Source organism: Parasteatoda tepidariorum, chromosome 9 (genome assembly GCF_043381705.1).
Source record: "Parasteatoda tepidariorum isolate YZ-2023 chromosome 9, CAS_Ptep_4.0, whole genome shotgun sequence".
NCBI lineage: Eukaryota > Metazoa > Arthropoda > Arachnida > Araneae > Theridiidae > Parasteatoda > Parasteatoda tepidariorum.
Window position 1 is genome coordinate 34,002,860 of NC_092212.1, and position 11,057 is coordinate 34,013,916.

At 28.9% G+C, this 11,057-nt stretch overlaps 1 protein-coding gene and 1 long non-coding RNA gene across 2 annotated transcripts in view; both read left to right on the forward strand.

Moving 5' to 3' along the window:
• Positions 1–3,939, forward strand: part of LOC107441616 (uncharacterized) — a 10,367-nt gene extending 6,428 nt beyond the window's left edge. Inside the window, exons 2-4 of the mRNA XM_071185790.1 lie at positions 982–1,028; positions 1,426–1,560; positions 3,886–3,939. Coding sequence (XP_071041891.1) covers positions 982–1,028; positions 1,426–1,560; positions 3,886–3,939 — 236 coding nt within the window. The remainder of the gene's footprint in view (positions 1–981; positions 1,029–1,425; positions 1,561–3,885) is intronic.
• A 2,013-nt stretch (positions 3,940–5,952) lies between these two features.
• LOC139426630 (uncharacterized) lies at positions 5,953–10,650 on the forward strand. Its single transcript, XR_011637851.1, has 3 exons — positions 5,953–6,021; positions 8,535–8,590; positions 10,456–10,650. It is a non-coding gene; the product is annotated as an uncharacterized lncRNA (long non-coding RNA).
• Positions 10,651–11,057: the final 407 nt, after the last annotated feature.

Here is an 11,057-nt window from a genome sequence, read left to right on the forward strand (position 1 = left end):
ATAAAAATAAAAAGATTAGCAAACGATTATTAGCGAAAAAAATATGAATGAAATTTTACACTACGCGCGCGAAGTCAAGTTCCTCGCAAGTTTATCACATTTTAATATTAATCGCCCCATTTAATCATTTTTTTATTGTCGCCAAATTATTTTTTTAAAAATAATTAATTTTAATTTTTTTCAGCTTCTAATAAATAAAAACAGTTGAAACTTTAGATTTTTCTATTGAAAAATATGTAGATTATTATGGTATAAAAAAATTCATACCTTATAATTCAAAATTTTTTCATCCTCAATTTAATTAAATAATAAAAAATAATTAATAATTACTAAAAATTATTTTTTTCATGAAATTATCTTTGGGTAAATGAGTTTTATGAGTGGGCGCAATTTTCTTCAAATTGCTTCATTAGTTTTGAAAATATGACTAAAAACGTAAAAAGTGAAATTAACATTAACGGGTACGAACTTTGGATCGCTCTCCTGACCAAACTATGGGGACCATATTTCCCAGATTGCGGCTACCCCCTATATTTTGAAGCTTAGAAATCCAAATATGTAAAAAAAAAATACATGTTTATTCAGAGAAAGTACGTTTTTGTGTCCGATTTTGTAACTTAATTAATAGTTAGCACTAATTAATTAGCATATTTGAGGTCACCCCCGGGAACCATTAAGATCGACACTGAGATCGTGAAAATCCGATCATTAGAACAAAAGTTATTCAGGGTGATATCTTTTTTTTTTTGCTGACTGTACATCAGTTTAGACCAAGATTTAAAAAAATACATGTATGTATCAGAAAAGAACTTTTTGTAATACGCTTTACATCACTGTGTATTAAATCCAACTATTTCCAGAATTGTCGAATACTCTTCACTAATTTAACATTAATGTAAGCAAGATTCATGTTTACATTTATTACCTTAAACTCACTTTCAATGAATTATATATTTTAACAAATTGCATTTACTTTTATAGAACTAACTGAAGAAGAATCAAAGTGCTTTGATTATTGGCATAAGGATGTAAGTATTGTGACTCATAGATCTAACTTTTTATGTAATTCATAAAAGTCGTTCCATATGTAATATGTATTTTTAAAATCCTTGTCAAAATTAAAATAAAAAAATACGCACATGGGACGTCATGAATTCATATTTAAGCAAAGAAAAACAAAAACTTAATCAAAACGTTGGCAAGGAAAGTGGAGCTGAGTATGGAGACCTGTTTGATTGCTGGAGTATATTATTATAAACAAATCGTTTCAAACGAATATCGCCCTTATAACACCCTGATTGATAGTTTTATCAATCAAAGATTTAGGTAATTAGTTCTCATTATAAGTGCTTTCAATTTAATTTTTTTTTCAGATTTCACAATTTCTTTTCAATTATTTTTTTCATAAAAATATAAATATTTCAGACTTGGAACACTCTAATAGTATTGTTGAATGCTGAGTGTGAATTCAAGGATGGATACGTTTTCCCGGAATGGAAAAATGGCTCTTTATCTTCTGATATATTGAAACCCTTTGTCTGCAACAATAGAGACCAGGTGGTAAGAAATTTTAATTTTAATTGAAAATTTATGAAGAAATTTCTTGTATTATTTGATTGTTTGAAGCAGAGATGAGCAAACTTCGGCCCGCGGGCCAACTGTGGCCCACCGGGATGTTTAATCCGGCCCGCGGATCGAATTATAACTTGCCGATCCGTGACGAATATGAACAATATACATTATATACATCCATTTTCTTGTCTACTTTTTTAAAAGCTAATTTTGTTCTTTCTTTTTTAACCAAGTACTGATGACCTTTTTACTTTTTCTATTTTTGTTATACAAAACATAAATTTATGGAAATAGCTAGCACAGACAGCTTCAATTGGTAAAATGTTGAAAACTGAAGTTCCTTACAGAATAGCCATAAATTGGCGACAAAGAGCGTTCGATTTTCTCGAGGAGCAGACATACGGAATCTAATATAGGTGGAATTGTACTTCACAGATTTCAGTGCCTTTCAAAAAAAATTAGATATTTTCACCACGCCTTTCAACGTAAAATGTGAAACAGTGAGGTCGGATTTGCAGTTTTAATTAATTGAGTTTCAATCTAACAATCATCTGAAGCAGTTGTTTCTAAATATGCAAAAGTTGGTGTTTTACAAATCATTAACAAAAGCTAGTTTCCGAAATTTAATATCTCATGACCATAAAATCAGTGCCATGTTTGCTTCATCTTATATAGGTGAACAAGTGTTTTAAACTATGAACCTTAGAAAAAATGATTTCTGAAGCTAACTAACATACAAGCATTTAGCCTCGTTCCTTAAAATAAGTACATCTCACTTCGAACATCAATATAAGGAACTTTTAAAAATGAAATCGCAACTTCATTTATCTCATTAAATATTTAAATTAAAACATCTGCACCGTTTTTTTTCTGTTTTAGAAGATTTTACTTAACCCACCAAACTTTTTCTCTCAATGTTTTGCCCTCAATCGAAAAAGTTTGCCCATCCCTATTTTAAAGGGTTTTAGGTGCCATTAAGCATTATTCATTCCTTTAATTTTTTATACAAAAACATTAATGTGGGAATAAAATAGTATCATGAAGATATATTAACAATAAATTATGAGGACAACTTAGGTATTAAAATATTTTTATAGTTTACAAAAAAAGAGAAATAAAAATGCTGTCACTGACCGTATCACAAAATATCAGTCTTTTTCGCAAATTATGAGTTTCTTTTAATTTTATTGACTATCACATTTTTTTAAAATTTGTGGTTATTGATATCTTGCTCATCCCTAACACAGAGTAACTTTGTATTTCTTCGCAGTTAAGCAGCTCTAACTGATCAGTGTCAGATTTGTCTAGCTGTCCTATTAATTGTGTTTTTAAATGGTCAGTTGATAAATCAAGGTTGCGTAAGTCACAAGTTATTCTTTACAGATGTGCATTGCTATATTTTTGATAACCTTCAATTCATTCGCTTATTCGTATGCACTGTCAAGAATCCTATACCCTGAAATGCACTAATGTTGAAATATCAGTTTTCATTCATTGATGCAGAGGAACTAACAAAAATATCAGGTTGTTGCGTCATGTTGTACTTCGAAAAGAAGTGCTAAAAACAAAATCTGGGAGAGTCCCATTGTCATAAAGATTCAGCTTCGACCGGAATAGTCAACGATAATAATTAATATTAAGCATGTGTAGCCCAGTTGAACCAATTGCACAAGTAGATAAAACGCAAATGCATTTTTAAATGATCAAAATCAGTATTATTATGGTAGGAGATTTAAAAAAAATGAAAACAAAGCTGCCCTTAAGTAGTAACAATGGGATAAGTTATGCAACATTAATCAGGGTTTATAATTGTTTAAATAATCAAAGACCAATGTCTAATGGTTTCTTTCTTGTCTTTCAAACGAGATGCAAAAGCAAGCGAATTATAATAGAATTAGAAAATATGTTATGAGCCCTATTAGTATGGCACAATTAACAAACACATAAAATTTGTTAGATGAAAAGTTTGTCTTCATCTATAACTTGATGCACTTAGATTAGTAAACGTAGTATTTTGAGAAAAAAAATCGGCCAACTGAACTTAATTAAGTTCTAATCAAATTAAAAAAGGATCAAAAAATATTAAATTAATTATATTGTTGTTATGACTCTAGAAAAATGTAAAGTATTAGTTACAGTAACGAAATAAACCAATCAGAAGTCTTTTGGGGAAATATAGGCTACCCTGGAACGCAGTTGTCGGTGCACAGAAAACTATTAATGGGCTTTCTATTCGTAAGGTGACAGTAAATTTCATTTAAACAATAATAAAAGAATAGCTATTAGTCTATCTATTTCGTTTTTGAAATTCAGGTGAGATTTAGAGACGAATCAACAGACATCTTTATAGATATTTTCTGGCATTAGAGTCAATAAATAGTGATACTTGTTAACTAAAAAATGTCTTGAAAGGCCGATCTAATCGTCGTACTCTTTCGTTTACACAATTTCGATTTCTCGAAACAACGAACATAAATGTGCAATCCATCATAGTCTTCTGCAATCCAGCATATGGTCGAGATCTGTTCCCGTATGACTTCCATATCTTTGATGAGTGCTAAACAAAAGTGTGGTCGATTTTAAACAAATGTCATACTGTGCAAACAAAAGAAAATTGTTTTTTTTTTTACTACCTTTAATACGTATTGTGTGGCTAGAGTTACAAAGGAACAAATCTCTAAATCATGCAAGATTTGACGATACTTTAGAGCATCTGTAAAGAAATTTTTTAAAATAGAATTAGGAAATACATTGTTATATTCTGAAATATTGATATTTTTAAGCATCGTAATAACAATATTTAAATAATATTTTCAAGACATATTTAAAACGTCCTATATATCATGGTAATAGATCATTGATAAATATGTAAATTAATAAATAGTTATGAGTTATATGCAAGGTATTTATTGTTAACGATATCGAAAATAATTATCAGAGATATAAGAATTTTTCATGCTCCTTTGGTAGAAATATACAGTGAATGGAAGATGTCACAGAGGGGTATTTTGTAGATTTAACCAGTAGTAGAATGCTGACCAGGCAATGTAGAATGCTGGTCAAGCAAAGTAGAATACTGGTCAGACTACATAATTCAAAAACTAAACTTTTTTATGGTAAAAGTTCATTAAAATTGCAGTAAAATGGAATTTTTCAAGAAAACATGACGTGATGGAAATTTTTCATTATTATTTTTCATTTTAGCACCAAAAAATACATAAAATTCAACTTTCAGTGTCCTTGTATTTTTTTCATCCCAGGCCTGTGTTACGGTTCCTTAAAAATGTAGAAAAAAATAATAAGCACTCTGAGTAGCTTACTTAGGTTTTTAAATGGGTGTTCATAATTATTATTTCAAGAATCTTAATAGCCTAAATTTTGAAATAATTCTGACCGTATATGGGGATATGAGCATCAGCTGATCAGCTGAATTATGACCATCCGCACATCCTAGAGCTGGTGTTAGCTCATTGTTTGTCTCTATGGAAACCCTTACGAGTGTTTTTCCGTTCTCACTGAATTCATGCATTGAACTCCTTTGTACTCTATATTGAACTGCTCTGTATTGAAGGCAAAAATGCTTTATCTGATGATGTCAGTATTTTCTTTCTTTTTTTAAAAAAAAGTGTAAGTGATTGACCTCTTACTCATCTGTATTGAATCAAAACATGCTTTAGCTTATAATGTCAGTAGTTTCTTCCTATTGTTTTTTAAAAAAAATATTGAAACCCTTTCTCACCTGTATTGAATGCCTGTGTTAAAAATTATACTATTTCTGGAATATCTGGATTCTTTTTTTATGTCCTAGACATTTTTTGTGGAACAATGCAAAATAATTTACTTTATGCCAACATTAAACCAGTTCATAACCATATCAATTTAGTAAAAAAAAATTGGGTAATTAGGACCGTATTCTTTTAGAGAATAATATTTATTTTAAATACTAATAGTAATAAAATGTAGTATTAAACACCGAAGCTTCGTTATAAGGCGATTAACCATTAGCACATTATGTTACTGGTCAAAATTACCTCATAGTCATAATTACCCAATTTGGCCTTAATTCGTTTATGATTAAGGTGAAAAACGCTGAAAACCTTTTGATCAAACAAACAGCTTTAACCATTAATATGCTTTGAACTATCAATATGCTATAATCATGGTCATAGAATTTTTGCTGCAGATTGATAGCTAATATATTGTTAATTAAGTATTATTTTCATGTTTTTAAAATTCTTATTTTTATTTTTCTATGGTGTAGAAAAAATGCCTTTTCAAAACAATCAATCCAATTCTTGCTTATGGTGTAAGTATTTTCTTTTTAATAAATTATAATATGCCTTAAAAAATAAAAAAATTATAACCATAATTAATTTATAGAGCAAGCTTGAAAGAGAAAAAGATACTCCAAAACGTAAGGATGAGTTTGCTGCTATAGAAAAATATTTGGTGAGTTAAAATTTATATTATTCTCGTGCACAGATCTTTATAAAATACAATGGCTTAACATGTTTTTAATCATCTTATAGTAAGGATTAAAAAGTTTCTGTATTGATAAGTAGTGAATAAAAAGTTCAAGTGAAAGGACGAAAAAATGAAGAAAAAAACGTAACAAACTCAAAATACATTTCCAGGAAATAAAAAGTTCAAAATAGCCTTAAATTTTACTGAAAATGTAGGAATAAAATTTTTTTTTAATTTAACAATGAATTAAATTTCAAATTAAACGTATAAAATTTTAACATGCACAAAAATATCGCAAAATGAATTGAAATAGAAAAGAAATTAAAATATAATGTATGCATATAAGAAGAAGATATAATTTATGTTAATTTTCATTTGAAATTCAAAATCTTTAGAAATTTTGTTTTTACAGTCGGAAAATATAGTTCATTACTAAATTAACTTGTTAGACAAATTAGTTTAAAATGAATCCCTGAAAGAGACTCTGAATTAAAAATTATATTTCTTTTTAAATCGCAGAAAATTTCGTTCACAGTTAAAATTTTCAATTTTGAAATTTTATATCATAACTGTTTGCCAATAACCAATTAGCAATATAGATATGCCAGATTAAGTTCACTCATAATAAAAACGTAGCATATAGTTTTTTTTAAAATTTAATGACATGTTTAACTGATACTTTTGTATGGGATGATTCTAAAAATGGAAGGAAAATTATTTTTATACAAAAAAATAAAGTAAAATAAAACTCCGGAATTTTTGCAATGCATACTTAATAAAGCATAGATTTTATATAATTAAATAAAGCACAAATTTTTAAAAATAATACTGAAAAAATTAATTTTGCGCCAATTTTTTTTTATTTTAGTAACATTCAATAAATTATTATTATATAAGAAGCAAAAAACTTACAATGCACACATATGGTTCACAAATATGTTGTTTGTCACTACTAAATAAATGAATAAATGCATCAAATAAATTGATTAAGTCATTTTTCAAATGGAAAAATGATTGATGATGAGCAATTATAAACGCATATAAAAAACTAATATTTATTTATAAAAGAAATTAATGCAAATAATGAAGTAAAAATAGTTTATCAATAATAGTTTTAAAAATAGAATTGCAAGTAATGTATTTGTATGCGGAAATGCAACTGTTGTTAGCTTTCGCAGTAGAGCTGCTCAATGGGCTATTGGCGATGGTACAGGAAACATCCCTGAAGAAGATCCGAGGGCATGCTATCGTTATTCTGAAAAATTAATGATGTTTTCCTTTTTTCTTGCAACAAAGTTTTGCGAGCCCCAAAAAGCTATGTAATAGAAATGTGTTGCAAATTAAGCATAGACTAAGAATTTGCTTTAGAAATGTCAGGAAGAATATGCGTAAGTGATTCTTTGTGCTTTTTTACCTTTGAAAGCGTTTCTGAAGTATGCTCCATTTGAAAGAGTTAGTTTCTTCCTGTTCCTCTTTCATATTGTAAGTCATACGAATGGGGAATTGGGTGTAAACAATAACACGATTCTAGAACCGGAATGGGATTCAGAAAATCTTAGCTATATCCCTCCCTATATGTCTTAATATTGAGATTAATATTTCAAATTGCATGGAATTTCATGATTCATAAAAGTTTTCTATTCTTCAAAAATTCTAAAACATTGTTCGATAACTCGATTTAAGGCAATTTACAACTTGACAGAAATGAATTGCAAGAATTGCCATTATTTGAATGTTACCCTCTTTTATATTTTAGCTGAAATTAAATGGATTTTAAATTTGAAGGATAAATAGCACAAGTCATATTGTAAACACTGTTGTTCAATAATAGTATACTAACTGTTTTTAAGTTTAGACATAAAAGTAATTATTCAGAAGTCTTATAACGAATTTATTCCTCAGTAGACTGATTATATGACAGGGTTTCCAATAGATAGCAGAAATCAAGCAATGCAGGCAGTATTCAATGAGTAGAGGGTGACCATTTTGAGATGGAACAAAGGGGTGTGGTATCTGTCGTCATTAAACTATTTTAACCGGAATTGCTCAACTTTGAGCTGTGGATCGTTGTTTTAAAAAAATTTAGCAGCCACTCCTTATTCAAAGAATCAAAATTGCGATGACACATTTTTGGATTCTCCTCGGTCATATTTCTCAGACCATTGAAAATAGCTCATTTTGCTGCTCTAATGCGACGTAAATATACTACTTTTTCTAACGAATTTCAAACACTAGCACCAACATACCTACCGTTATATAGTTTTGCATTCTTAGACCTCAGCTGCTTAGTTTCAGCATCACGAACAAGATTTGAAGTAACGCTTTTATGCGCTATGTGGAATCCCTTTTAGGAACCACTATTTTAGAACACATTGTTAGGAAAACAGCACTATTGAATAGCTATTACCTTATTTGGCGTTTTGATGGGCATATTTCTCTTAGGTATTTAAATTTAACTTCTGGCGAAATTTTATAAAACTTTTCTCCCTTCTTCCTAGACTTGTCAAAAGGCAATCATGGAATCCTGCATGGCGTTTCCATATTATTGCAAGAGGTAAGTGAAACAAATAAATTAGTTTAAAAAAATTGTATTCCACAAAGAATAATTTTTTTAGGCGAATAAATTACGAAACGGAATATGTATTGAGATTTTTAGTTTATGTTTAAGATTAATTTTCATATAAATCTAAAATATTCAAGAAAATTGCAACACTAGAATTGAGACTTTTGAAATCAAGTCTCAGCAAATGCTTAAGAAGCTATGTCTAAAATATCTTTAAAAAATTAGAATTATTGACATTTTTTGGATTCATCATCTATAGTTTTACATGATAAAGGTCTTTAAGATAAATTGTTTCATAGCATTAGTTGTTTAAGAGCAGTTGCTTGCTGGACCACATTCCTATTGGTCACAGAATAATTGTGTAACAAGTTTTATTAAAAACTTTGTTCTTAATATCTATATCTCCGAAATTCTTCAAGAGATCCTGTTCAAGATTCAGATTTTTACCCACTGCTTAATAAAAAGTATGTACCTATTGTTTAATAAAAAGCATGTAAACTAGATGAAAAAAACTAACGTATTACTATCTCAATGACAGTTTTGGTTATTCCCATACTTTCCTTCACAAAAAGAGGACAAGATTGTGAAATAATTCTAGTTTAATGGTCACACATAATAGTTTTATAATAGTACTTGGAGATGAATTCCTTAAACTTCATCTGAGTGTTTTAAACTTTTCCATTTATATATCCTATTTATGTTTGATCCTTAAATAACTGTTCGAGGAAGTCGATATAGAGCAATTTCTTGGATCAGTGGATAGAATGTTTTTTCTCCCAATTCGGTGATTCAGGTTCGGATCCCATGAGTCGTTGGTCGTTTCGAATTCTGTGGCCGACTCACTCCAACCTCAGTTCTGATATAAAAATGTTCTCAATGATTGATAATGGGTTAGATTCCTAGAAAATCAAGGAAAATATCGTAATTCAGATCCCAGAAAATATCCTATTCCTATAGGAAAGCATGGAAGGCTTCCTCTCGACGTGTCGCAAATGCGGATTTGTTCCATAAAAAAACTGAACATTGATGTCAGCAAATCCAAAAATGAGAATACTGTTCAACGCCTGTTATAAAATGAAATCTTTATTTATGCAAGCTCATTCTTCCTCATTACTATATTGACAGGTCAAGATAACTATAAAGAACGACCTAGAAGTTTAAAGAAATCAATTTAAATACTGGAGGGAAAGATAGAAATGAGCGTTTACAGTGTTTTGTTCAAAAACCAGCTAGTTTTTCTTAACAAATCTCAAAATTCGTAACAAATGTTTACCAGCAGTTGACAACAAAAACTATAAAATAATGTTCTCTGCTTATCATAAAAACATTTCATATGAAATATCTATCTATTAAATTTATATTCTGAATTTACATGTTGAGATGCAATCGGTTGTTGCCTTGCAAACCGATAGTTGGAAGTTCGATCAGTTTATGTACTCTGTCACTAACATGATATTTTTTTTTATTGTTTGGTATTTCTTTAGATATTGAGTACAAGCTGTTTTGAAAAAATTTAATTGCAGTGGTTTCTAGATTGCGCAATTGGTTTTGATTATTCAATTGATCACACACCGATTGAAAAATGGTGTCTTGCTTTTTTAAATATTTTTTAAAATTTTTGGGCGATTTCCATCAATAAGAAAAACCAAAAAAGACCGATTTTGAAATCTTATATGAAAAACATTTTTCATTCAAAATTCTATGCTGAAAAGTAAATTACGTCTTTGAAAGATGGTTTTAATACTTAATGTTTTTATTATAATTTACAAGATTCAAGTTCTATCCAAAATAATTAGTTTTTAATTAAAAATAAATAACTATTTTTTTTTGCATTTTTATGATTAATTTATTTTCAGTGATTTGATCTAATGGATGGAGAGAAAGATGAAAAGACAAACAGAACAAATAGAAAAAAAGATCTTTTCATAATAAATTACAGAACAAATAGAAAAAGATCATTAAAACAGAATAAATAATGTAATTATTTACTTGATTAAAAATTTGCTGAACTAGAATCGGAAGGCCTGAAGTAATAAATAATTTAAACTGCATATTTGTTGTTATTTATTTTTTGTTTTTCAAAGAATTTATTTATTTATTATAAAAAAGACAAAACGAATACTGCAAGTAAAGAAATCCATTTACAGTGGTGCATATAATGGGAGCAAAGAGCGTCGTTGTAACAATAGAACACTTAAAAACAGAGTTATTTATAATACGTTTAATATTAAAAATATCAAGTGTCAAGACTTTTGTGTAATTATATTTACAAAATGAGCTTTAAATATTTTTCTCATTTCCTATATTGCGACTTTTAACAAAAAACTGAATCATATATAAAACAGCAGAGCAATAATTTGACGATTTTTTCTCCGTTTTTGACGAAACCGTTTCCTGGTATTTTCTCCGAGCGATCACTTCGACAAAATGACGAAATAACTATCACTTCTTCGAGTAA